Source organism: Poecile atricapillus, chromosome 1 (genome assembly GCF_030490865.1).
Source record: "Poecile atricapillus isolate bPoeAtr1 chromosome 1, bPoeAtr1.hap1, whole genome shotgun sequence".
Classification (NCBI taxonomy): Eukaryota; Metazoa; Chordata; class Aves; order Passeriformes; family Paridae; genus Poecile; species Poecile atricapillus.
Window position 1 is genome coordinate 124,989,037 of NC_081249.1, and position 27,716 is coordinate 125,016,752.

At 43.7% G+C, this 27,716-nt stretch overlaps 2 protein-coding genes across 2 annotated transcripts; both read left to right on the forward strand.

Moving 5' to 3' along the window:
* Positions 1–13,509: 13,509 nt before the first annotated feature.
* On the forward strand, positions 13,510–22,035 carry TMEM9B (TMEM9 domain family member B). The gene is made up of 5 exons (XM_058853423.1): positions 13,510–13,699; positions 15,284–15,375; positions 17,092–17,200; positions 18,092–18,226; positions 20,875–22,035. The coding sequence occupies exons 1-5, from the start codon at positions 13,625–13,627 to the stop codon at positions 21,028–21,030; spliced, it is 567 nt and encodes a 188-aa protein (XP_058709406.1). The 5' UTR covers positions 13,510–13,624; the 3' UTR covers positions 21,031–22,035.
* A 134-nt stretch (positions 22,036–22,169) lies between these two features.
* ASCL3 (achaete-scute family bHLH transcription factor 3) lies at positions 22,170–26,912 on the forward strand. Its single transcript, XM_058853437.1, has 4 exons — positions 22,170–22,885; positions 23,576–23,771; positions 23,969–24,041; positions 26,030–26,912. The coding sequence occupies exon 4, from the start codon at positions 26,035–26,037 to the stop codon at positions 26,572–26,574; it is 540 nt and encodes a 179-aa protein (XP_058709420.1). The 5' UTR covers positions 22,170–22,885; positions 23,576–23,771; positions 23,969–24,041; positions 26,030–26,034; the 3' UTR covers positions 26,575–26,912.
* The last annotated feature ends 804 nt before the right edge of the window (positions 26,913–27,716 follow it).

The window sequence follows — 27,716 nt, forward strand, 5'->3', positions numbered from 1 at the left end:
GGCTTTAGGATGCTTCAGCAGTAGTTGAGCTCTGTCTCACCGATGAGGAATTATCCTTTCACCCACTCCAAGCCCCCAGCAACAACGTTTGGTGGAGCAGCAATACTCCACACCCAGTGAAATTGGCTCTCATCAATGCTGGGCTGGCATTTTCTCTGAGCATGGAAAGAAACCAGGCTCCAGCAATAAAATGGAGAAAAAAATTAGAAGAATCAATGTACAGGCAAAAATAACATCTTGTGCTTCCTGGAGCCGCTACAGGTTTCTAGATTGTATTTGTGATGCTAGAGAGCAGAGTGCCAGCACACACAAATAGAAAATCAATGGGCAAAATTCCATCCCTTCTGCATGCTGGGGCTAGCCCTGGAGCTGGTGGCCCTTCAGAGGTGGCTCCTGTGAGCAGGATAAGACAGGACAGCTGCTATAGGGGCCAGGAACTGACCTCAGTCCAGAGGGATTACAGAATAGGGGAAATAATATCAGATCTTTGTGTCAAGCACTTGCATGGTCACAGGGGTAAAGGGTACAGCAGCTGAGTGCTGCAGAGCAGCTCCACAAGCCCTGGGTGCTCCTCTCCAGCACAGGCGTGTGCCTGTGCCCCTTTGGCAACCTCTCCCTGACAGGGGTTTGCAGGAAGGCCTGGTAACCGAGGGACCTGCTGCCTCTTTGCAGGTGCTGGGAGCAGAGAAGAGGGCAATGCCTGCAGCCATGTGGGATGAGGAGAACTCAGGAGATAAAGCTGTGAGAGGATATTGTGAGAAGCCTCTGGGGTGGGAGAGGGTTTTGTTGAATATTTTATTCAGCTGGTTAATGCCATCATGCTGCACACAAACATCTCACAGGCTGAGGGCAAGCACAACCCCCTACCCAAGCAGCCTCAAGGAAAGTGAGCCAGCTGCTCCTTGGCCAAAGCACTGTCCCTTGTGCTCATGTGGCCAGCAGAGCATGGTGGGATGAAATGCCTTTGGTCCCTCCAAGACCACGTCTTTTTGGTCATGTCTAAAGCCAAGACAAAGCACTCAAAGAAGAAGACATTAAACAGAACCCTGGTGAACCCACTGCAGACCTTCAGGATCTTGATGCTTGGGGCCTTGCAATTAAGATGGCCCATGTGGGCAAGGCATCAACACTCAGTGAAAATTTCAGAGACCTGAAGATCTGGTAGAGAGAGGCTGTCAGGCTCCCAATTCATGCCTGTACTTACTGTAAGTGATGCACCTGAGGGCATGTGGGCAGGCAGCAGCAGAGAAGACCCTCTGAGAGCACCCTGGGGCTGCAGAGTAGGGTTCACCCCACAACCCCACCTCCTTCCACCACATTTGCTGCTTAAGTTCTTCTGGGCCGGCCACTCTGCAGTGGAAAGTCAGAGGCCTTTGTCAGGAGCAGCCCTACAGCCATCACTCACATGCATTTTGGGTCCTGCTGAGATCCACCAACATTTGTTCATCACTTCTACCAACAGAGCAGCTGATTAGATGAGACCTGCTGGGGTGTCTCTTCACAGTTATCTCCAGGGTAATCTGTTATCTAATAGCTCTCCAGGGAGGTCCTTTTTACAGGCTTTTCTATTACTGATGATGAAGTGATGCTCAACATGTTGTGAAAACAAATCTAATTCTTATGTCTCAGAAGCCAATAACTTGATGACTTATTTCTATATAAACATATGTCTTGGGGCTGTATATTGCTGGGTTTATTTTATGGGACAAACATCAGCTGAGGTCTGTATTGCTTTATCACCTGCTGCTTAATAGATGGAGGTGAAGTATCAGGTTTCTATTAACTGAAAGTGTGCTCCTTTTCCTAAGCTGAGATTCCTCTTTTTTTTTCTCTTTTCCATGAGCTCTACCCTGTTGGCAGTAGCTCAGCCATGTGCTGGTCTCCTTCTCCTCTGTTAACAAGCACACAGCTGACGAAAGGCTGCAGGCTCTGGAGATGACACTGCAGGTATCAGTGACATTTCACCAGAGATGGCTTTGCTGCAAAGGTGATTGATTTAATGATTTTGTTACTAGAGTGGTGCTGCAACCACTTCCCCAGGATGAGATTTCATCACTCCCAAAATGGGTATGAAGACAGTCGACAACCTAAAAATAGGAGTTTAGGAATAACAGGAAGCCACGGCAGCAGGAGAATTAGCTGGGGGGGAAGCTGCGGGGACTTTCTCTCGGCTTTTTGGCTGCGGTCGGATGGATGCCCGGGGCTCGTGGCTGCCCCCGCAGGGAGACGCGGTTGGATCCTCCAGAAAAGCGCCTCGGCTCGCACAAGGAATAGTGGTGTAAAGTTAGGTGCTTATGAAACATCAACCCGCCCAGTACCCAGAAACAGGTGGGGGATCTGCAGAAGGTGGGGAGCTCTTAATGCTGCTCCAGCCGCTTGTGTTCCCCCCGGCAGTGCCAGGGCCAGCACTGACTCACTGCTCACCACCTCGCACCTCTCTTTCTCGGAGAGAAACAACCTCCTCCCTCCAGTGGAGCTACTGCAGGTGAGGAAACCCCTACCTGGCGCTCTGAACTGCCGCTGGGCTTGCATGGCCTGTGGAGCTGCCAGACCCTGTGCTGTGATACCCAGCCGCTGGAGCTTGGCTCGGGAGGAGCGCAGGGACCGCGCAGGGACCGCGGGCTGCGCTGTCCCCGGGCTCGGGCTGGCAGCAGCCCCACCGGGAGAAAGCCCCTGCCCTGCCTCGGTGCCAGATGCTCCTAGCAAGGGATGAAGCACTAAGAGAGGACTGACAGGAAGACTGGGGAGGGAGACCAGGACCCAGCCACCTAAAAACTCTCTGCTCTAAGAAGGAGGTAGGCATGGTCAAGTACCTCTGTTACCTGCAACACAGGGATGCACAGCTGGCCATGGAATTTTCCAGGTGTTGGCAGCTGGGAAGCATCTCAATGGCAATGCTGGCAAAGGCAGCATTGAAAAATACTGCATAAGGGACGGAGCAATATTGAGATCTGTGACCTCAGTGAGAAAACCAATATATTTTAAAGTGTTGCTATAAATCTCAGTCCTCTGTTCTTCCACAAACAAGATCACATGGAGTGATCAGGAGAGGGATCAGCCTCTTGACAGATGCAAAACATACTGAGTCATGGAGAACAGGGGCAAAGAGAAACTGTGCAACACCAGACGGCACTGGCAATTAATTTGAAAATAAAAATGTAATTCGGAGTTAATTATTGGGTCTTTCCTAGATCACAAATCAAAAAAACATTTCAAAATCCCTGGGTGGAAGACAAAGGCTGGGATGAGTGAGTTGCAGCCCAGTGACCTGGTTTTATTCAGGCCAGTAGAGATCAGGACACATGAAAAATGATCAGGACTTTGCCACTAGCCTTTTTGATTGCTGGTGGGGAAGTAGAAAACCCATAACTGGGCAAAATGTAGCTTGGAGCTGGTGTAACAAAGAAACTGGGCCTCAACAGGGCAGTCATATGAGAATCCAGTGAAGTGGCTGTGCTGTGAGAGGTGCCCTGGGAAGGCTGTTCAGCCTTCTGGTTTGGCAGGCTTAGAGAGGAAATCTGTGGATTTTAAGCTCCTACTCACAGAGAGCTTCTCTACTGAAAGCATCGTGATACTTCTTGGTTTAGACTTCAGTGGCATTTTTTCAGATTGACTTTTAAGGCTAACAGAAGGGGAAATGGGCTCTGGTTCCTTCAGGAGACATCAGTGTATTTTTAAACACAAATTATGCATGAGGACTAATTAACTTGGCATTTACAGCTTAGCATTCTCCTGGTTAAATTTGCTCCAATTGAGACCACGTTTTGTTGCAAGAAAGCTTCTGCCTGGCATTTCCTTCCTTCCTCCTGCTGCTTCCTATGCTGTGGCCATTGAGGTCACGAGCCACCTTCCAATGTCCTGTCCAGTGACTTGCAATGAAGTAGTGAGTAGAGTGAAGATCTCAGGCTTAGCTGTGAGGGCTGAGACATATCTCAGTGGGGACATATCTCTCCTGGTCCTGGTCAATGTTCTAAATCCTAGAGAGTGCCTACTGGGTTAACCTGTACCTATCCAGAGAGCATCTGAGCACAGTGGTAGCTGCAAAAAAGCCACCTAGAGAAAGCTCTAGCACAATGAATCACTGTAGTCTGTACAAAGAGAGTTAATAGGATGTTCTTGTTCAAAAATTGTATTAGAAGACACTGATGACAATGAACCCACAGCAGTTGCTCTCCCTGCACTTCCACTCTCTGCCATCCCAAATCAAGTTAAGGTGATCTAGATGCACCTCTTATTGCTTCAGGAGAAAAATGTGTCTTGTTTGTTCCTGGGGGTCTCAGGTAAGTAATGCAGCAGAGGGCAGGCTCAGTGAAGGCACAGCCCCATCCCTGGCACTGCAAACTGCCACATCTGCAGGGAGGTCACCGGGTCAATCCCAAAGGTCAGTTCCCAAGGCCCAGCTTCAGGAGAGAAGCTCTCAGGACTGACAGGATGAAGGGATAATGTGCATCAGCCTGAAGACTGGTTTGTGGGATGGCTGCTGTCTACATCACCATGTGCCCATGTGCAAACACAAACCCTGAGTTTCTTTCACTCTTTTAGATTCTTTTCTCTTGATTTTTAAGCCTGAACTGACAGATCTTTGACTATCAAGGTCAGTTATTCATCTTCCCCATAATTCCCACAATACGGAACTATAAACATAAGTGGTGGTGGTGGGTAAACAACCAGATCCAAAGGACACAAACACAAATCCCAAACAAAACTCAATTGTTGTAAAGCTCAGAAGCTCTAACCAGGGGTCCAGTGTGTTAAACACAATACAAATTGAACGGACTTGCTGTCCAGCTTTTGAGGCTGACGAATTAAAATTAGGGCAACTTGGACAACGAAAAAGAAAGGTGGGATGGCAAAAGGAAGGACATGAGGTTTTAGTAGAATTAACTGTGTGCTAAAATAATCCTTAGGAGACTGGTATTAGTAACCAACTCTCCTGACAACTCCTTTGCAGGGAATATGCTGCTTACCCATCACAGCTGCATTTAGGTGTAGAAGCAGCCTCCCAGGGAGCACTGCTCAGAATGGAGTGTCTCCAGGTAAGTCCCACTCCATGGGAGGAAAAGCAAGGCTGTGTATTTAGTGGAACCACCTGAATGCATTTATTGGCCTCCCCTCTGATCCTGGCTGCTCAGCACTGCTAAGCCACAGGCTGGCCCAAATGGTTTTTAAGAAAGCTTCCCAAGTCTCTCTGTAAAAGGCCCCAAATTTTAATCTTTTAATTGATGCAGAAAATCTCTTTTCTGCCCTTGAGCTGAGAGAAGTGGGTACTCTTGTCAGGCAGAGAACAACCAGAAGCACATCTCAGAAGCACATGATGTACTGAACTCTCTGGAGACTGCTAATGATGTTTGATTAATTTTCATTATCAGTGTGAGCAAGCTTTGAGCTCTCTCTGCATCTGTCTTATTTAGAGTTGTCTTTTCTTTCTTAGTTAAATAGCAGCTTCTACAGACAGCGATCTAATTGCTCCTTAGCACCTGCTTGAAGCCGTCCAAGTTAAGGATGGACATTGTGTAATTTGCAGTACACGTGATTTGGTTTTAAGGCCCAGCTCAAACAAAATGGAATAGCAAATGAGCCAGTAATTGAGTTAAGTGGAAGGTACTGTGCAGGCTGATGCTGGGGTCACAGAAGTGCTTGGGCTGAACCGCACTGACAATGGAACAAATCAAAATACGCATGTTGTGGTCACCCAGCAGCAGGATGAACAGCCTTCCAGCGGACATCCTGAGTTCAATAACCCACAGAATGCTTTCTGCCTACCAGGGCAACTGGCTTTTGCAGTGGATTTTATTCTGAGTCTTTGCTGTGCTGCAGAACTCTTCAGTTAGGGGCCAATGGGTTCAGGTGCTGCAAGTGCCCAGGATGGGTTATGTGCTGTCACCTATGGGCCTGTTACCATTCTCAAGTGCAGTGCAGGGAGCCCCTGTCACTCACACCTCCCAAAACCTATCCTGGGTAAGGCCATGACCATGCCAGGACAGAGAACTTCCCAGCCACAGAGCTGTTCATGTCTCAGAAATGAGAGAACCATATCAGCATTCAGCTGCAAGCTCCTCTTGGTCCTTGAGGAGTCCTTTTGTGGGTCCTTTGACAAGTCCTGGTAAGGATTTCTGCCATTTTTTGGTTACCAAGCCTAATTTTGATTCCCTTCTAGCCAGATTACAACATGCACCCATTGAGGAAATACTGAGCAATTGGGAGTGGTACAGCCAAAACCACAGACTGAACTCTCAGTCTACATATTAAAAACTAAGAATCTGTACAGGAAAAAAGTTAAAAAAAAATTAAAAAATCATCCTCTACCTCACTCTAGCATTACACTGGACTGGCAGGCAGGAAAACTTATCCTGCTTTCCTCTGCTGCCATTCAGCTTCAATGCCCTGAACTCATCTTTATGCTCCATATTTCTCATCTGCTCCTGCTCATTTTGCCTGAAGAACTGCTGGCTTGATCAGTCTCAAGGCTTTGCTCATGGAAGTACAGCTTTTGGAGGACTGGCAGGACAAGGCACACCGCCAAGAAAAGCAGATTGTTTTCTCTAGAACATTACTCCAAGCAATTATTTGCCATCTTCTACATGAAATCAGGAGTTACTTGAAGTGCTGTTAGGTATTAATTCACTTCAGCATACAATGAAGAAAAGAATACAGTCCTGGAGCCTACCCTCAAGTCATTCCTGATTACATTACCAACATGCAGCATGAATGGCAAACCAGACTCAGCCATTCTCCTCGTGTCTGGGTGGTGGAGAGCTTAATACCTCTGCTCTGATGATCAAAACACCGCTATTTCAAACAGATCTTTCTTCCCTGGGAAAGGCTTTTTGGTAATTAAAGGAAGAGGCTTTGTCTGGGTTGAAAGTCGGAGCCTGGGCACGCTGTCAGGTGCGATGAGGCAGTCAGGGGGAAGCTCGCAGGAGCTGCTTTGCAGGGTGTTGTCATGGGAACAGAGCAAGTAGGGCATTCGCTGCTCCGCATCCTCCGCACAAACGCTGGCAGCGCGGTGCCACAAAATCGATGCTGTTTGCAGCACTGGCAGAGCCAGCTCTCAGAGCAGAGATTGAACCTGAATGAAAGGCAAAGGCCAGAATCTCCCTTTGTGTGGAAGTGGTGTCACTCCTGATTTGAGTGCAGGACTTTATGCCGCGTTTGTGCCAGCGAATCTGGCATCCACAGTGGTTAACAGCAGCAGACAAATGGTCCAAAGGGTTAATCTTGGTCAGCAAGTACATCACCATGGTGGGCAAGCTCAGAATATAAAATGTTGCCATAGTATCAATATTTGTGGTCATCTGAAGTATCAGACTCACCTTGCACAATGCTGCCTTTGAATGCAGCTTATTTTCTCTGTGCAGGTCTATGCATGTGGAATTGTTGGAATTTTCTTTATAAGAAATATTTTGTGTGATACTTTGGTTGCTAGGGAAAAACAATGGTAGTGAATGGTTTCCTGGATAAAGAAAAATACAGAGATTTCTGCTCTTTCAATTATTAGGAATATGTATCTAAAAGGAAAAGAATACTTGGTTTGCACCACAGAGACCAGTGGAAGTAGAACTAAATGCAATAGGTAAAAAAAGATCTGATAAAGGTTGAAAATGCTAACAGAAAAGAAGAGCAAAATGCAATTCATTGCCTCCAAGCTTTCATTTTGCTTTGCCCCAGTCTGCAGGCAAAGTAAAGATCTCCTAATTAAAGCAGGCATCTGCAGAGGAACTGCATTGCTGCTACTGACCCAGGCCAGCAAGGTGCTGAGTGAACACTCCTCATTTCCTATCCATGCTGAAGTGTGAATGAGGGGCCCACAGCCATCCAGGGCTTGCTTGATATGTGCTTTGGAAAAGTGACCAAAATAGCAGGCAAGGGAAGAAAATGGAGCCAGTGCATGGAGGGGTTCCCAGTTTGCTTGCTGAGGTCGTTGAAAGCCCCTCTGCTTAGCAACAAGCTTGAGGCAAGTAATGATAAACTTTGCCACAAAAATGCTTGGAGTTGTATCATAAACATAATCTTACCTTGCCTTTAACCTCTCTCTCCCTGGCTATGGTGTTTCCATGCAGGCTGCAGCAAAGATTGGAACGAAATGGCTGGCACTGGATAGAGCACATTCTGGATTCATAGTGACTTTACTTCTAGTGCTGATCCCTTTGAATAAAAAACAGGAAAAATGAATGTATCAGAGTAATCCTTGTGGATTACTCTGTATGAGGAAGAAACTGTGGTTCCTTTTTTTGGGCATGTTTGCCTCTGTGCCTCTAGCAAAAACTCTCTGGCTTAGAACAAGGAGCAGCAAAGTGTGTGGAGCAGCACTGACCTTGTCTCTCCCATGAGCAATACATGCAGGGCATCTGAGGTCTTGCTGGGTCAGGGCTGGCAGTGGCTATTTATAAATTTTGGATTAAACAAACAAATGCAGAAGCTGTTCTTCATGCTGCAAGGGATGAAGCCAGAGCTGAGGACTTAGAGATTGTGGTTAAAGAGCTGAAGTCCCTGTCCCACCTACAAGCTGCTGTTCCTCGTATTTGCAGCACGTGTCCTTTGCTGAAGGAAGGGACATGCAGCAGGGATTGCATTGATAAGAGCATGACACATGTCACAAATGGAAACCATACACAGGGCAGGGCATGTTCCCCATGTATGTGATGTGGGGACTCAGCTGCTGCAGTGTGTGAGGGCCCTGACTGACCTTGCATTAGCAGAGAGGGACCTTGAACTCTCACAGCCTGCAGAAAAGTCAGGAGTGGATTCACTGAGACAGAAAGATAAAATAAATGCACAGCTCTTTCAGCACTTGCCTCCATTTGCTTCATATCATAAATATCAATACAGATATAGAAATACAGAGGTAAACAGTTTTCCCAGCTTGCCCTTTCCATATGCATGCATTTCTGCTGTGAAAGGCTTTATGTAACTCCTGACAGCAGATTGCAAAATAATGCCTCGGTTATGGAAGGAAGCCACGAGCCATTACATTGCATTACTGTAATGTAATGGGTCCCTGAGATGAACCAGATTTGGAGAGCTTGTTTTTATTGTAAACCTTGAACCCCATCCAGCCCGCTGGTATTGATTTCTCTTTGTATTCTCCAGAGGTCAAGGACCACGAGGCCAGAGCAGCAGCTAGACCGGAACTGAGCCACTGGGGTTTTGGCCCCAAACAGAAATTACTGAGACAAAACTGTGCTGCTTGTTCAAAGGGATGCAATACCAGTGACAGAACTTATTCAGATGGATGCTGATGACCAATCTACTGAAAGGTGAATTTCTCATTAGCCTAGAGCAAGTGACATTTTAATTGTCTCTTCCTATGTTTCTTTGCTAAGTAAAAGCTGCTGTGACAACAAGTCCTGCCATCATTCTATTTTTTTTTTTTAACTGAACGTAGGGAATAGACAAAAAAAGAATCTGCATTTACTTTGTTTTTCTTCTGTGCAAATGTCACACCACTTTCATGTTGGCAATAAGTGCAGAAGTGCTGATTCAATCACTTATTTACATAATCCCCTCAGATTTTTCTTTTCTATCATTGTTGATAATGAAAAGATTTTCTCAGCTGGGAAAACAAAGGGAAGCAGGCAAGTTCTGAATGTGAATAGGCTGAAGTGACATAAAAAAATGGCAATTTGCATTAGTAAAAATAATCATAATGTGTATTATTTAAATGATGGTAAATAGCTTCTATCCCTACCTGCCCTGAGGAACATCTACCCTGTGGCAGCTCAGCTGCAGCATGTGAAGCTGCCCTACACCTGTTTGACACAGCACAGCAGGGTCCATTGTAATTACCACAGAGTATAAAGGTACTTTGCAGAAAAAAGCTTTTAAAATACCCATATTCACATGTGGATCAGTGCAGCAGAGTAAGGAGGAGCAGAGGCACAACTTAGTCCACTGTTGGCTACAGAGACCATGTGGCTTTGGGAAGGCTCCTGCCACAGGAAAGGAAATGCAGGAGCTCGCTTTGCACATACAGTGCCTGGAAATATAAAGCTATATGGAAAAATAAGCTATTTTTGTAAGATGACTGAGCAGGAGAGATGTGACTCTGGAGCAGCTGCCCTGCCCAATGCCTAGAGATGCACAGTCTGTGCTGTGTCTGTGTTGCACAGCCGTGGTTCTTGTTCCCAAAAGCCTGGCTCAGGCTGTGCCCCAGTAGCTCAGGGGGATGTACCCCCTGCTCACCTCTCCAGGGGGAACCAGGGCTGCCCCCTCCCCACAGCCTTTGAATGATCAAAGACACTGCCAGCAGCTCTTGGGGGCACTTGGTGTATGAGTGTTGATAACAGAGACAAACATGAGAGCAGCTACTAAACTGTAAAACCCATAATTCGACACAGCACACTGATAGGAAAGTGCAAGGCTTAGCTTAGAGAGGCTAGTGTATAGTTACAACCCTCAAACAGATCTTGCTATTAAAGCAGGGTGTATGTTGTTTTTAAAAAGCAAACTTGATGAGAGAGCTCAGCTCCATTAACTGGAAGAGGATTGGTCCAGCAAGGACAGAGTTAGCAGTGCAGGGAGCAGCCTGCTGCCACAAGAGCTCAGACTCTGATGATAATCCAGGGAGAGCTCTCTTGAAGATGAAACACATCTTCAGCCCTTCTGGAAGATTAGCAAGCTAGAAAGCAATTATAGTCATGACAGTCATTTAATAATTTCCTCAAAATCAAATTTATATACATTTTTAGCTGTCTTTCCCCTTTTTTTTTAAACTGTAGTTTAACAGTATTGCTTCTGATACTGGTGTGCTGATAAATACATTGAAAAAAATGAATTGAAACAAAACTGAAAAAAATCTAAACTGCCAGTTTCTGACTGCAGACTGAAACTGCCAGTGTTCTTTTCTTAATAATTAATCCAGGAGCTTTGCTTACCTAATCACTTACTGTTTTCTAGGGGAAGAACGGACTCATCTTCTGGAAGGAGTAACCTTTACCTCCTGCAGCACCAAGAGCCTGTGGCTCACAACTTCCGGGTTATTTTTTCTGGTGTTCCTGGCTTTGAGGAAGCTCCAGGACTGGGCTTGAAGGTTCCAAAGGCTGCTCCAGCCACCTAAATAAAAGCACATTTATTACCTGTCTATCAGAACTGTCTGAATGGGTTAAAAAAGTTAGTTTATCAGGCTCTCTTTTCCTACACCAAATTCTTCCAAAGGCAGTGATGCCTCTGAAACTGTGTATTGTTTACTTCAGCTCAAAATGTGATCTGGGTTTTTCTAAAGATTCAGCATGTTTTTCAACTCAGCAGTCAATCTGCCCATCGTAGACTATGGCTGTGGGTGGTGGGGAAGACACAGAGCCACCTTCATGCTTCAAAACACTTCCATTGCAGATACAGCCATTAAATAGACAAATTGTTTGGCTAAGGCTGAAACCTGGTGCACACTCATTACAGTCAGGCAATTTTCCCTGAATTTGAAGTAAAGGTGTTTTGTGTTTCCATAGTAACTCGAGCTCCTTTCCCGAGATGTCTGATGCACTGCTAGCGTTGCACAACCTATTGTATTAGGAAGGGGTGAAGAGCACCGTTGAAAAGTCTACTGAATCTAAAGGATTATGAAATTACAGGCACTGAGCTGGGGCTGGGGAGGGAGAAGGGAAAACAGAGCAGCTTCTGGCCATGTACAGCTTTGTTCCTTGGGAGTTCAGACAGAGAGCCATGGAATGCTAGAATGGTTTTGGTTGGAAGGGACATTAAAGATCCTCCTAGTTCCAATGCCACTGCCATGGGAAGAGGCAACTTCTACTAGACCAGGCTACTCAGAGCTCCATCCAACCTGGCCTTGAACACTATCAAGGATAGGGATCCACAGCTTGTCTTAACAACCTGTGCCAGTCTCTCAATGCCTTCACAGTAAAGAATTTCTTCCTAATACCTCATCTAAACCTACTCTCAGTCTGAAACTATTCCCCTTGTCCTGTCATACCTGCTCTTGTCCCTCTCCACTTTTCACGTGGGGTCCCTTCTGGTATAGGAATGGCTACAGGAATGACAGAGGGTATGGAAAGGAGAAGGAATAAACGGGCTGAGTCACACCACCTGCTGCTCCTCTGTGGAGGTGTCAGAGGAGCTGAGATGAGCCCGAGCTGTTTCTCAGGCTGGGCTCAAACCCTTATTCAGCAGCAGCTGCTGTGCCAGGGACAGGCTGGGTCCAGCCCTGGCAGGGTCAGGTGGGTTTGGGGTCCCTACACAAGTAGAGGAGACTCGGGTCTTAGGAATGAGAGGAATGACGGCTTTGTTTTTACAAACAAGCTGTGGGTCTGCTGCTAAAATGAAACTATCACTGAGAGATAAAAGAAACAATGGGATGGATTCCACTGATTGAGTGGAAGATGAAGGGGACACTTTATGGGAAACACCATAAATTCCACAAGACTTAAGAATTAAGAGTGGGAGGTTATATATTAGAGGGGAATTTTAAGTATCAGGCATTCCTGGAAGTCTGTATCTCTCAAGTACCTCAGACAATGGGGAAAGAGAGAGGGACATGTGGCTGGGAAATCAGGATAAAAAGGAGGCTGCGCCCTCCAAAAATTGGAGAGACCCCAGGGGAATGCCCCATGGCCTCTCCCTTTATTTGAATAAAGCAAAAGGACTCCTCTGTCTCCTTTTTGGACATAAACCTCTGGTGTTTCTGGGTTAATTTTCCTGACAGGGGCCACAGCTGGAAATGCTGCTTCTCACCAAGGCTGGCTGTCCTCTGCAAGAAGGTGAACACAGCTCTTGGGTGGAAATAATTAATCACTTGACAAATGAGGAACATTGCTGGATTTTAGTGATGTCTTCTCAGAGAAACAGCTGTCTATAAAATGCATGAAGATTTCTATAACTGTGTGTTCAGACGTGTAAAAACTGGATTATATGCTGCTCACACACCTCATTTAGAATGCTACTAATAATCACTTCTAACCCATTCCAACAGGGCCAAGGGTGGGGGAACTACAGGCCAGCCAGCCCTACCTCTCTTTAAAAAAGGACATGTTGGTACTAAATTGTGTCCAGAAAAGGGTAACAAGGCTCATGAAAAAATATGTCTTATGAAAAGATGTCTTATGAGGAGTGACTGAGGGAGATGGGTTTGTTTAGCCTGGAGAAGAGGAGGCTCAGGAGAGACCTCATCCCTGCCTGAAAGGAGGCTGCACTGAGGTGGGGACTGTCTCTTCTGCGGTGCCTGCCGTGAGAGGATTCGATGAAATGGCCTTAAGCTGAGACAGGGGATACTCAGATTAGATACCAGAAAAAATGTTTTCACGGTCAGCGCGGTCAGGCATTGGAACATTTTGCACAAGGAGGTGGTGGAGTCACCATCCCTAGAGATGTTCAGAGGGTTTCTGGATCTGGCGCTCGGTGATACGGTTTAGTGGTTACAGTGCTGGATTAGTGGTTAGACTGGATGATCTTGGAAGTCTCTTCCAACCCTGGACTATTCCAGGAATATTTTTGTGCCGGCCTGCCCGCCCCCCGGAACCATGGCGCGGCGCCGCTGTTCCCGCAGGGCCGGCGCCGCGGCGGACGGCGCCTCACGTGAGGGCGGCGGCAGGCGGAAGTGATGGCGGCAGGGGCCCGGCGGCGGCCCGGCGGCGACAAGCGGCGGTAGAGCGGCCACAGAGCGGCGGGGCCCGACATGGCGGCCGGCGGGGCGCGCCTCTGCTCGCTGTTGCTGCTGGCCGCACTGGCGGGGCTGGGCGCCGAGGCCAAGGTGAGCGGAGCGGGGCGGGACGGTTGACGGTGGTGCTCCCGGGCCCGGGCCCTCCCTCCCTCCCCCCCTCTGTCCGCCTCCCCCGCCGGGCGCTCGGCTCCCGCGGGTCGTTCCGCCTCCCCGGCCCCACCGGCGCGGCCCCGGTTCCTGCGCTCCCCGTAAGCTCCCCGTAGCCGTGGTGCCCGGGGACACCGTGACACAAAACCGCGAGTGGAGATGGAGCTGCTGTTCCCGGGGCTGGGCAGCTCCAGCGGTGCTCGCTGGGCGGCCCCACCCGCGCTGGGTGCCCCGCTCTGCTCTTGGCCCTGCTGGGCTCGTACCTGGGACTGCTGCCGTGGTTCTCTGCGGCGGGCAGGGAACACCCTGTCTTCTACAGTCAGAGTAGCCGCGTTTGAATTTCCTCCAAATACGTCTGACTTTTCTCCTTTTTAATGGTAATCAGCGGTTTGATCTCTCTGTGGTGAGAGCAGCAGCGGTTTGGTGTAGAGTGTGTGGTAGCTGGGGTGTTTTTACGCTGCTCTCCTGAGACCCCCCTGCAGTGCTGCGCCCAGCTCTGGGGTCCCCAGCACAGCAAGGACTTGGAGCTGTTGGAGCAAATCCAGAGGAGGCCATGAAAGTGATGACAGGGCTGGAGCACCTCTCCTGTGAGGAAAGGCGGAGAGAACTGGGATTGTTTGGTCTGGAGGAGGCACCGGGGTGACCTAATTTGCTGTACCTGAAGTCCCTAAGAGAGATGGAGAAGAGCTGGTTACATGGGCATGTAGTGTCAGGACAAAGAGGGTAGGTTTAGATTAGATATCAGGAAGAAAGTCTTCTCTGTGAGGGTGGTGAGGCACAGGTTGCCCAGAGAAGTTGTGGATACCCTGATGTTGGCAGTGTTCCAGGCCAGCTTGGATGGGGCTTTGAGCAACCTGGATAGTGGAAGCTGTCCCTGCCTGTAGCAATGGAGTTGGAACTGGGTGATCTTTAAGGTCCCTTCCAGCCCAACCCTTTATTTGATTCTGTGCTAGTGCAGTCAGGGTTTTCCAGCTGACCTGTGCCCACTTAGTGTTATTCTGACTTGGCTGTTCAGTGTAGAAGTTCATTACCAATACTTGTTCACACATTGTTTTGGAATGCCACTAGAAATTGCCTTGAACTTTAGATAAGCCACGTTTATCCTTTGTCTCTTACTATTTGCTAAAGTAAGCTTAGTATTCTCTCATTCCTTTTAAGCTCATCACTGTATCTGTTAAACCGCTGTCCTTGTAAGCTGAATAGTTGAGTAATCAATGTTAGCAATTTCTGTATGTGTGGCTTTTCTTAGAAAGGGGAATGAACTTAAACTCCAGTATTTCCCCCCTCAAGAATGTGTTTCTATCTCAAATAGTAGTGTTATTTAACAGATTGCTCTACTCAGTAATTCTGAAGTGTTGTTCTTAAACTTGTAGGAAGTCCTGAGTAAGACTGTTCAAAGATACTTGCAAGTAATGTGTTAAATGTTTCAAGTCTTGTGTGAAGAATACCTTCTGTACCCCTGAAAATATTAATTATATGGTAACTTAGGATAATTTGTTCTAAGCATGTTGTTTACTTCACTTTTAGAATTCTGAGGATGTCCGGTGTAAATGCATCTGCCCTCCTTACAAGGACCATTCAGGCCATATTTACAACAAAAATGTTTCACAGAAAGACTGGTGAGTGTGTGTGGCACATACAAAATGATAATAAATCTTACTGGCTAAAGGCTTCTGTAGTGATTACTCTCCTATGGTGGTGCCAGGACAAAGCAGAGCATTTCCATAACTTACTGGAGCTTTTCTTACAGAAGTACTCCAGAATTCAGCTCTAGCAAGGGGCAAGGCTTAGACCCTGTAGTTTTTGCCCTGTCTTCTGTTTTGGCTTGCTTGCTTGCATTTTTAATTGTTTATTTAGACTTGGGAGTAGTAAAAGGTAAGGAAGTGGTATATTTTGAATCCAGTGACTTGGAATGGTGTAAAGGCAAGGGAGCACAAACCTGGAACTGTGATTTGGGAGTGTTGTCTTTGCTTGCTGTACTCTTGAAAACCATCCCATCATTTAGGAACTGTTTTTTCTGGAGTTTTGTGAGGTTCCAGTAGATTTTGCACCTTCTAGCAACTTGGAGAAGAAAAAATGCTGATATTAATATTTCTTACATTCTCAGTAACAAACTTACTACTGTACTTAACCAAGATACAAGATTTCTACAGTACTTGGACAGTACCTTGATACAAACTCTCAGTTGTAGGAACAGCAATAGCACAGATTGTACCTGGCAATGTATTTTTGATTTTTGTAGCTTGAGTGCTGCATTCTTCCACAGAGAAAAATGTAGTTCTGCTTTCACATAAATGAGAAAGATAAATCCTCCAGAGGCTGTGAGGTGGCACTCAGCACCTCACATAGCACTTAGCATAGGTGCAGCTATGAAGAAGAAGTACAAAGAAGACAGAAGAGATGAGCTGGTGCCCAGCTGAGTGATTGCAGCACTGTAATTTAGCCCAGTAAAGTGTTGAGTCCCAGGCAGCTGCTGTCACTTCAGGTCTTTTGTTTTACTACCTGCTGCTGACTGTGCCAACGTTGAGGTAACCCAGAGAAAGGTGGAACAGGATTCTGGTTCTGTCAGTGCTCTGCATGGACCCTGGGGGTCTGAACTCTGAATAACAGCCTGAGTCAGCAGGAAGACCAACATTATGTGAGTTGTTGTTGGGAGCAGTTGTCTCATGGTAGCTGGATTTTAATGCTGTGCTATAGAGTGCCCATAATATTGTCAACCACACTTTTCCACAGGGGACTGACTTGCATCTGGTAATATTTTAAGTCAAATGCTTTTGCTCAAAGCTCTTTATTCACTGTCTTGCTGCTTACAGAAACAACCCATCTAACATCTGATTTCCTTTTTTCTTTTTTTTCCAATGTCTGTACCTTGTTATGACAAGAACAAAAAAAAGAAAAAAGAAACTCAGTTCATGAACGTCAAAGAGAAGCTAATTCCCCAGACAGTGAAAGGATGGAATAAGGCTCTTATGAGTATGGTGAAGGAAGAAGTGGAATTAGTAGATGAAATTTAGTTTTATCCATGATGTCAGTGTCAAATGATGCATTTGTGCTGGATTCATATCCTCAGACTTGTTCTGCCAACAGCTTTAATTGTTCCACTGAAAAATGAAGACACTGTATTGAGTTAGAAAGATCTTAATACTTGTTTAGCAGCTTGTCAGTAGCAGAATTTCTTGTTTAAGTGACATAACTGTGGCATAGCAATTTATTTGTACCTGCAGTTTAGAACAACTGAACTTAAGCAAGCTGAGCATCTCAGCTCTTGCAGCAGAGTGGAACAGCCCAGCTAAAGCCAGCTCAAAACTGACTGGGCAGTTTTTGTGTTTCCTCAGTGACTGTCTCCATGTGGTGGAGCCTATGCCTGTCCCTGGACCTGATGTAGAAGCTTATTGTTTACGTTGTGAGTGCAAGTATGAGGAGAGAAGCTCAGTCACAATTAAGGTAAGCAGTGTGATTCTGTTGGCATATATTAAAGACTTCAGCTGTTTAGTAAATATGTCTATTGTCTTTTAGAGAAATGCTGTTTTTAAAAAGAAAACTGTTCTAAGGTAGCCTAAAATTAACCTTTTCTCTGGTAGCACTTGTTCACAATCTTAAGCAGTAACAATAGCATCAAACTTTAGCTGAAGAAGTGAACCCGAGACCCTCTATTGAAGATCTCCACTTTTGAGATCAGACTTTACACCTTGCTAAAATTCTGAGTGTTCTAAGACATTTTGTCAAGCTTTGGGCTTTGTTTTCCTTATTATTGCAGAGGGCCTCTCGTTACACAGCTGCCTTTCTTGCTATAAATTTTCTTTATCCATCTGTTCTACCAGTTGTTTTCTGTGCTCTTCACATTCTTGTTTCATTGGAGCCATTAAGACTGCTGTTGAGTAGACTGCAGTATGTCTTTTGGTTTTTGACACCACAGACTACTGTATTTTGGGATTTTAGAAGTTTGGTGTTTTGTTTTGTTTTGTTTTGCTTGATGACTAAATGCAGGTCTGTGCTAGACAATGGGAGATCACTGGGTGATGCCCCAAATTTGTCACCTGTTTAATGGCCAGGCTGAACAGTTGACTTGGTGGAAGTGAGAGTTATAACACTGAATTATTTTAAGAGGCATAGCCTAAGATTCTTTGCAAGGTCTTACTGTTTCAAGCTGCCTTAAACCCTTTTAGTACCATGTTGTAGTTTGTTAATTTTCCTTTCTTTCTGGGTTTTAAGTCATCTGGTGACTCTACCAAAGATCAAACTTTGCCTGTACTCATCTTTTGGTCCTTGCTGCCTGTTGTGAGACTGGGGGGGAAATGTCACAATCTTGGCATAAACTGTGCTTGTATTATGTAGGTGACAATCATCATATACCTGTCCATTTTGGGCCTGCTTCTTCTGTACATGGTGTACCTTACCCTGGTGGAACCCATCCTGAAGAGGCGTCTCCTTGGACATTCACAGCTCATACAAAGTGATGAAGACATTGGGGTGAGTTCACCAGAGTCTTTGTGCACTTGGTTAGCATGAAGACTGGGATGGTTGGTTGATAAATAATTATTTGGGGTGAGCAGCTTTTTTTTTTTTTTGCCAGGCAGTAAATGCTTTTCCTGTTAGGAGAGGAAAACAAAGGTGTGTAATGACTTCTGTGAAGCCACTCTTTCATTTTTCACTGGGCTGGAAAGTAGTAAGGTGAGAACTGCTTCAGTTATACCAGCTCAAGGCACAGATTTGTTTTCACAGAGAAGAAACAGTCCAGGAATACAACTAAGAATATACAGGAGTACAACTTTTTAAGAGTTAATGATCCAGTCTTGCCAGTGATCATTGTTATGGAAAGTCCTTACTGCTTAGATTGCTCTCTACAAAAAGAAAGTATGGAGGTTGCATCTTCTAATGTTCCAGTTTGAGTTTCTTGATACTAAAACTTCAATAAGAAATAGCTATAATGAAGCAGAATAGTAATGGATACCGAAAGAATTTATTGGTATAACAGCCAGAAATCAAAATGTGGCAGTATATTCCAACAGGTCAGAGGAGCTTTTTTGGGGGGCAAGAAAGGGAGTAGTGACACGATTTCCTGTCATTACTGGCCTTTCCAGTCTCTGGCACATATTTTTTTTATGAAATCAAGGTACATAGAGCATAGCTGATAAAAACTATTATCTAGAAAAAAGCTTAATTTTGAATGCTAATTATCCCCTTAGCAAACAGAAACACCTTTTTAAGTGAAGATGGCTGATGATTGTCCCACTGTTTCTGAACTTCCCTGTGTATTACATGTAGACATGTTTCAACTGTCTTTGTATTGCAATGTAAGATTTTCCCAGTCACCTCTAGGAGGATTTTGGATTGAGGGTTTTTTGTTTTATACTTTTTTTTTTCAATGGAAGTATTTGAATGACTCTTCCTCTGTGTGCATTCTTATAGCAAATTGGGCAGCTCCTACTTGAATTAAGTGAGCTTGTGCTGTATGCTATATCTCAGACAGATATATAACTTAGATAAATTATCTTAATGTCTCCAAATATGAGATAGTCTTTTGGTTGTAGGTGGAAGGAAGAAGTGCATTAAGTTCCATGGCAGTTTGGGTTAACTGCAGAATGAATTTACCTCAAAGTCTGGATCCATCTTAACCAATGTTATGTTTTGCTGTAGCTATTCTGTGAACATAACATCATTTAAGATCCCTTATGAATTGTCTCCTTTTGTGCCTTCCCTCTTGCAAATTTTTGAGACATTCTTGTCACACTTCAAAAATACCATGTCCATGGATTTTGTGGCTGAATTTCAAGGCAGTGTCTTCACTCTTTCTTGTTGCTCATTGGTGACAGTGGCCACTGATGAATGAAAGCCACTTCCTTAGTCCTCTTTCTTAAATTCTTTTTTCCCTTTATTGTCTACATAGAAATTGAGAGTATCTGACCTTGGAGCTGAGAATCTTGTTAGTCAGGAAGGCCAGTCCCATCTAGACTGTCCTGTCTCCCACCATGTGTTTTACAGTAGCAAACCATGTGTTGCTATTATGACTTTTTCCCCCCTGTGAATGAAGTGACCTGTCTCCTGTTAAATGCCCATTCTAGGTATATCCAGTTGTATAACTTTTTATGGTGAGATGATAGCTCTTTTGATCAGGGATTTTCTCTTGTTCTCTATGAGCATATTTTTTTTAATTCTCATAGTGGCTTTGGAACTTAGAGCAATCATTTCAATAGGTATCATTAATGATAATCTATGTACAGCTGACAGTTGTCATTGAGCTGCTCTGCACAGTCATATCACAAATAAAGTATCCATTAATATAAATGTCTTCAAAAGTGTTCTGGAAAAAAAAAAAGAATATGAAATGTAGGGATAAAAAGGATAAATAGGACATAGTTACGTTATTTTTCATTATGCACTGCACATGTGATGCTTTCTAGAGTAGCTTTAGCAGCATGACTCTGTCCAAACACTTTAATAGCCAAATAACAAGTTCAGTTCCAACTCTCACTGTTTATAACTTGGCTATATTTGCTAGCAGAAGATAAAGCCTTGCAGGTACTGTTAGAAAACAGAGAGAGTAAAAGTTAAACAAGCACTCGGTTCTTGTTGAGCTCTGTCACTTAAACAGCTGTATTGACACTGTGCTTTCAGACAGCTCTGCACAATAGGCTTAGTTTGGTAAACATCAGAGTGTGTTGGTTTGATATAGGAGCTGTGTGAACATCCTGAAGTGCCTGGCAGGAAATGGCCAGGAGCTGGCAGGGAACTGACCCTAATTCAGTTGTGAAGCGGATTCACCAGAGTGAAGGAGGTGCCTGGGTCTGCTCTGGGCTGCAAATGGATGCAAGACTGTGGGTCTGATCCTGCAGCTCTCTGTGGTGTCTCTCATGGCAGCGAGTAATTGACAGTTCAATGAAGTGTGGTCTGTTTGGGAAATCTCTGAAAGTTCCTGTGAATGAGAAATTGAAGTACAGTTCCAACAATTCAAAAACTTGCTTGGTCATTGTTACTGACCAGCTTGTTGGAACATCTCATTTACCTTAAAAAAAAGGTAACCAAAACCAAGCCACCCCCCACATCCTGTGGAATGTAACAACACGAAAGACTTGCAGCTGGAACTTCTGAGGAGTAACCGTGGATTTTTGCCATTCCAGGACCACCAGCCTTTTGCAAACGCCCACGACGTGCTGGCCCGTTCACGGAGCCGCGCCAACGTGCTGAACAAAGTGGAATACGCCCAGCAGCGCTGGAAGCTCCAGGTCCAGGAGCAGCGCAAGTCTGTCTTCGACCGACACGTTGTGCTCAGCTAAGTGGGGCTCAGGGAAGGAACTCCAGGCGTGTGGACTGGTGGAAAGAGCTGACAGAAGTCTTCCTGATCCTGCCAATTCAGAAGAGCTTTCTTGAACGATTTGTTATTGATTTAAAAAAAGCAAATTATAAAAGTATTTGAACTTTGAAGGAATGTACTAGAGTGGAAACAGTTTAAACAGATTAGTTAACCAAAAGCTTAAATCTTTGAGTTTTCAAATGGCTTTTACTAACAAAACTGAAAAGAAAACTAACCCTAAGATACCTGGGGTTGCCACTGTGGTACATTATTTACAGTTGTGACTTTATGGTGGTTTTTAACTATATATTTCTCTCTACTATTTATGTGGTTAAAAAGTACCTGGGAACACCGTAATTACTTACAACTCACTAATCACTTTATGTAAAGATCTTTTGTAAATATACTTGGATTTTCTGCTGATTGATGCTAGGTATTGGAAATGGAAGTCTTGCAGTGTAGTTTTGGTCTCAGAGAATGAAACCCTGCTGGCTGTGATCATCATTTGGTTTCTTGCACTCGTACTTTCAAGATGCTTGTATGGCAAGTGATGTCTGCAGATTTAAGGCAAAACATAAGTGGACACTGACTCCTGGAGCTGCATATTTCAAGTACTGTGATGTAGATAAATTCAAATGCAGTGCACATTCAAGACAGTGTTGACATTTTGTTCTATTTTGCTTTAATAGCTTAATATATTGTAGGTGTATGATAGCTCTTATAAAATCTTTCCCTTTCTTTTCATGGGTAAAGTCTCAGGAGTTAGTATATGATGAAATATTTATTATAAAAATCTTTCTGCATTTGTCTGGATTGATGGTGTAAGGCACATCCTTTCTCTGGCACCTGTCATCTTGGGAGTTAGGTGTATTTTTTTATCTGTGACTCTGTACTCATCTCTCTGCAGAGGTTATACAGTTGCTAGATGACTAACTTTCATATATCCCCTTTGGAATGTAACAAAGATAAAACTGATTTTTGAAAAATGGATCTGCATTATCAGTTTGTCATCATTTTTCTCCCTCATTATGCTGCATGTAAATTCCATCTATAAAAGTACTTCTCTGAAAATGTTTCAGAGCAGAAATATGCACTTGTTCAGTGATGAGGTAAAGAAAGGCTCATCAAATTGTTAATTGAAAGAAGTTTTTAATCCCTGACTCAGATGTAGCTGTGCATATGTAGCTGCATTATTGTGTGACAGTCTTCAGTTCCTCCTGGTGTGGAAGGAGATGGTAGAGGTGGTACATGGAAGACATGTCCCCCTGTTTCAGGGGACAGTATTGGCTTGCCAAGTCCATGCCTGGAGGACAGACAAATACAGAGCTTCATTTTCATGTCAATCCTGTAGACTTCCAAAACTGGGCTAACCCAGAGTGATTTAAAGCAGGTGGTGAATTGGTGGATTCATAGAATTCTTGTTCTAAATTAAAAAAAAAAAAGAAAAAAAAAAAGGAAATTGCACAAGGATTGACAGGTTAAGAAAAATAAATTCAGGCTTGGGTTCAGTTTTTGTGTTCAGCATCACCCCAATGAATGGGAAGTTGTTCAGTTGGAGGTGTTTGGTTTCTGGTTGTGACACTGACGTACTTGGGGTCCACTAAAGAAAAAGAATGCAACCTATATGTGAAATACATGCCTTGATTGTTGAATCACCTGTTGAATCCCTGTCTGCCAGTCCTGGGAGATGTTCTGTGTTGTGGCTGCCTTCCCTGTGAGGCCTGAGGCTGGTTTGGGAAGGGGGAAGTTTGATACAGCACTGTGGCCCCACACAGGGGCAGCAGAAAGTGAAGCTTCCTTTCCTGGATGGATGACAGTCACAAGAAGCAGGACTGAATGTATGTACATCTTTTGCAAGAAAAAGTATTTCTGATCTTACAGTGTCTTAGAGTTTTAAGCTAAACTGTTTTAGGTTTGGATTCTTTTGGATTTGGTTATACTTTGACTGGTAGAAGGGCCAAGCCATGAGATAGTCTTAAGTGTCAATCTTATAAAATGTGGGAATTTTGAAGATAGGTGTCCTATTTTCTTGCACCTGTACAAATGGACAGCTATATACTGATGTATGCAGCATCTACGTACATGTATACATTGCATTATAGACTCCATGCTGTTTATCTTTTTAAGCAAAACCTGTGTTGCTACTGTTGGCTCATTCACCTTTTATATGATGTTACACTCAACACTAAAAGAATTTCCCAAAATTACAGGTATAATGATTAAATTTAAAGGCATTAAGCTGACTAATAATATATGCCCTCACCTGTAGTGGAGAGAAATCCATCACAAATTTCTAAATAAATGCTGTTTTTCTGTGTTTAAAATGAAGCTGTGGAAATTAGTTTGTTTGGAAATTAGCCTTGATGGAGAATATTTACCTAAATTCCAGCCGACTGTTATATGTAGACATTAAGAGTACAAAATACCAATAAATGAAAATACTGCTTTGTATTTTCATTACTGTACTGTAGTCTGCAACAGAAGGCAAACAGGAAGTGAAAAAACCACATTCCTGATTACTTTTTCAGGTAATCTGGATGTGTTCAATAGCAGTTTCAAAATTTCTAGCCCTTAATGCCAAGTTTTGTTGCCATCATAGCTGTGGTGTGGGTGGAAAAGCCCAACCAGAAAAGAGCAGATCTAACTGTAAGCTACTTTGCATGTTGTCAATTGACTATAAATTGCAGCAGTCATTGACTCAGTGGAACAAGCTACATAATTCAGGTAAGAGACTTGCATGTTGCTGTATCTAGCCACAGATCTTCACTGAATATCAATGTTGTAAATCACTTCTACCAGCTATTTACTAACATGTTTTCATAGCTTTTTAATGAATCCTGTTTATTGTGATCTCTTATTTAATAAGGTGTAAGAAAAATAGAACATTAACTTCTTTTTTTTTTCTTTTTAATATCCTTCAGATATTTTCAGGTATTCATCACTCTTAAGACAGCAAGTCTTGTTTCCTTGGATTTTACTTTGATCTGGAGATTGGTGAGTCTCTAGTCTAACAGGAAAATGTTCCTAACACTTGCATTTTGCACTTTGTGCGGGTGTTGAGGCAGCAGGTAACTTTTATATAACGTAACTCAGCTGAAGTGTCAGTACACAGCAACAAATACTGCAAGTATCTCTTCTTGGGGGATTTTGGTTTCTTGCTCTGGGGTGATGCCATCATTTTTTGCTATGTAGCAGACTTTTCTTCCTCAGTGTTTTTAAGTTGTTAGCAGCTGAAAGTTTTTAGTCAACAGCCCAACCTGTGTAAGTAGAAAAGGGAAAGTTGACTACTATTTTAATTTTAGGAGGAGTGTATATTCACCTCTGAATGTTTTGCATGCATATTAGTATGAAGTGGATGTATCTTCATGCTTTTAGCCTACCTACAGAAGTACCTGTTTAAGATGCATGGGACTCCCACTCATGCCTAGCAGCTATAAATGAATTCTTTATATAAATGAATTAATAGGATTTCTGTTGTGCAATCTACGTCCATTAGAAAAAGAGACAACTCTGCATACAGAGGCATTTTCATAGAATATGTTGTGAGAACGAGTCCACACCACGTAAATACTCTCTGTATAAATGTGGTAGGTATGAAATCATTAGAAAACATTCCATTATCCCCATATCCTCGTGAAGGATTTGTGTCATGGAACTCTGATTGGAACATTTGAAGCTTTGCCAGATTTCTGAGTGTGGAATCCAGCAGTTTCTAGTAACCTAACCTGAATGTTCAGGTGTGGTTTCCATTTTAGAGGATGCAATAGAACCTAAGTGCTTTAGACAGCAATGGATGGATGTACAAGTGGATGGTGAGTAAGAGCATTTTTGGATCAATTCTGTGCAGGCAGGTATTGGTTCCAGTCTGTGCGGGTGGCTCACAGTGATTCTTTAAAAATTAACTGGTTATTTCAAATGTATTTAAAGCAGCTGTTAGGTAACAATCATTACATTCTCAGCATTTAGGCTGATGTGTAGCTGTTTGAATAATGATATTGGGAAGGCACTATAATGCAGTTTCTTATAAAACACTGCAAGGGTATCTGTAATAAACTTATCAGGGTGATTTGAGTGGTTACACCTGCAGTAATGCTGCTCTGAGGAGAGGGTATGAAGATAGGCCAGTCTAACTTGCAAGTTTCCAGCAGGGCCCCAAGAACTGTGTGCCATCCTTTCTTTGTATTTATTACTAGAACATGTGTTTTTCCTTTAATGAATTGTTTATTTCATAACCCTCTGGCAGTAGGATTGTTTTTAGTATTTCATGTCTGTGATTAATCTGCAGGTAAGTGTAGAAGGAATGTGAGGACCCAAGGAGATGTTAGATTTAGTGGAAATTGTCTCGTCTCTCTAAACTTCTTGTAAATCTTTGTATGAGTGGACATAATACCTGACAGAGGTGGAATTGAGATCCATTCTCTGCATAAGTTTTCAATTTTGTTGAGATGATATACTGAATGTGACATCAAGTGAATAGAGAGAAAAATTGTCTTTGAAGGCTCTTTGGTAGGAATAGGGAGTCTTTTACTGGAATTGTAGATTTTGTTTTTTTCAGGGAGGGGAAGGGGTGGGGAGAATGCCTCAGATGTTGGACTGGTTTATTTCTTGTCTTTATACATGTAAGTTTTGGTGGATTTGGAGCAAGCTAGACAAACTAGACCTATGTGGAATACATATAGGTAGAGTCTCTTAATTTCTAAAGCTGAGGTGAAGGAAGACTGCTTGCTCTTTCCTTTAGGAAACTTTAGTGTCTTTATTAATATCTGTTGTACACTAATTTAATCAGTGTGACTGACTTGCACTTTCTTGTCCTAATCAAATGATATGTTGTCTTCCAACATCATTCTGAAATGTCACAAATGCATTTAAAAGATGTCTTCTGGAAAATGTCAGCAAGGCCAAGTGTTGATAAGTTCAGGTGAGTTTTTTTTATACTGTTCAGTGTGAGTTGTTTAAAGTATTCTGTAATTATGTTTTTCCAGGCTAAATGCAGAACCTGATGGATGGCAAAAGCTACTGTAACCTCGTCTGTGCTGAGGCTCAGCACATGCAGCTGGCAAGGCCTTTCTGTGCAGACCCCCTGGTCACGTTTCACATGTACCCAGAAGCACCAAACCAGGTCCCTTTGTCTGAAGAGTTGTCATTCCTTCCTTTCATGTCGGAGCATCTCATCACAGAGACCTTCTACAGTGAGCCCTGCCCCTTTCCCTACCAAATGCCCCATTCCAGTCTCCACAAAAGTGAGTTCTCCTATGGGTCAGCTTTCATCAGGAAGAGGAATGAGAGGGAAAGGCAGCGTGTTAAGTGTGTCAATGAAGGCTACGCCAAGCTGAGGCACCACCTGCCCAAGGAATACTTGGCGAAACGGCTCAGCAAAGTGGAGACGCTCCGTGCTGCTATAAAATACATCAGGTACCTACAGTCTGTGCTGTGCACTGACTCTGTGGTGGCAGGAAAAGGTGTCACGGAGCCAAACCAAGCACCTAAAGCCACTAACAAACAAACCCAGTTTTTGAAGGCGATCTAAAGTGTTCCAGAGGCAGCCAAAGGTGTCCTGTCTGGGAATGTAGTAGCCACTGTGTTAATGACGTGTGTGTTCCTGGCACTTCTTTGGAGCAGATCGTGGCACACGTCACTGTCAGCCCACACCAGAGCTGTAACGTTGCAGATAGTAACTACACTTAGGTATGAGAAAGGCAGCTGGGGAAATCTCAGTTGAATGACCTAAGTTAATTCATGAAAATCAGAACGCATTTCTAAATTTGTCACCAAGCTAAAAATGTAACACCTATATGTGTGAAGTAACTGTATGTATCATCCCAACCTGCATGCTTTAAAATAAAATCTTTACTTATGGGACTGAGATTCTTCTCATTTTCTGTAATGTTACTGGTTTACTCTCACATGCACTTTCTTAAAATATTCCATTTAATTGCCAGTGTTCCTTTTAAAATACCTTTTTAAAGCTTCCAAGGAGCGTTGTTAGATGCGAAAAGGGAGGATAATTTAGTTTAAAATGGAGAAAAATAGAGTAGGGTAGGAGCTCTCTGAAGCATAGTTACTGAACATAGAAAGACCATAAAGTTTTGCAAGCTCTCTTCCATAATTTTCTTATTAGTGAATATTTTAAGCACATTAAAAACTTTTGACATTGCATCATTTCTCTTGAAAATTGGATTCTTATACAAATATCAGTGCCCTTAAAAATTGCTAGGACTGCTTACATAATACACAGTGTAAAGAGGGCTGACAAGGTTTTGGCCATTTTTGGCGTAAAAATAATTCTGCAATAGAAATTTTTTGGGACTTTGACTGATAATGGCTGAGGTCTGGAGTGGTCTTGCCCAACCTCCCAGTCTGTTCCTCTGTAATGCTGGTGGTTTTATTTAAGTGTTATAAGATTGCACTGTGTGAAGATGATGAAGAGAGTTTAGCTCATAACCAGTAGAATGTCTGAACGTTTATTCTGTGTAAGGGAATCACTGATACTAAATAATTCTGCTGACAGGATGAGGGCTTGTAGGCTGGCTGTGCTGCAGAATGTACAAAAAAATGGTTACAGACTAGGGAGAAGCGGTGTATCCTTCTTCCTAACTGCAGTCATCCCACTCTGTTACATTGTTTTTATAGCAGTGAATTGAAACATGCCTTAAAAAAGGCAATTAGGTG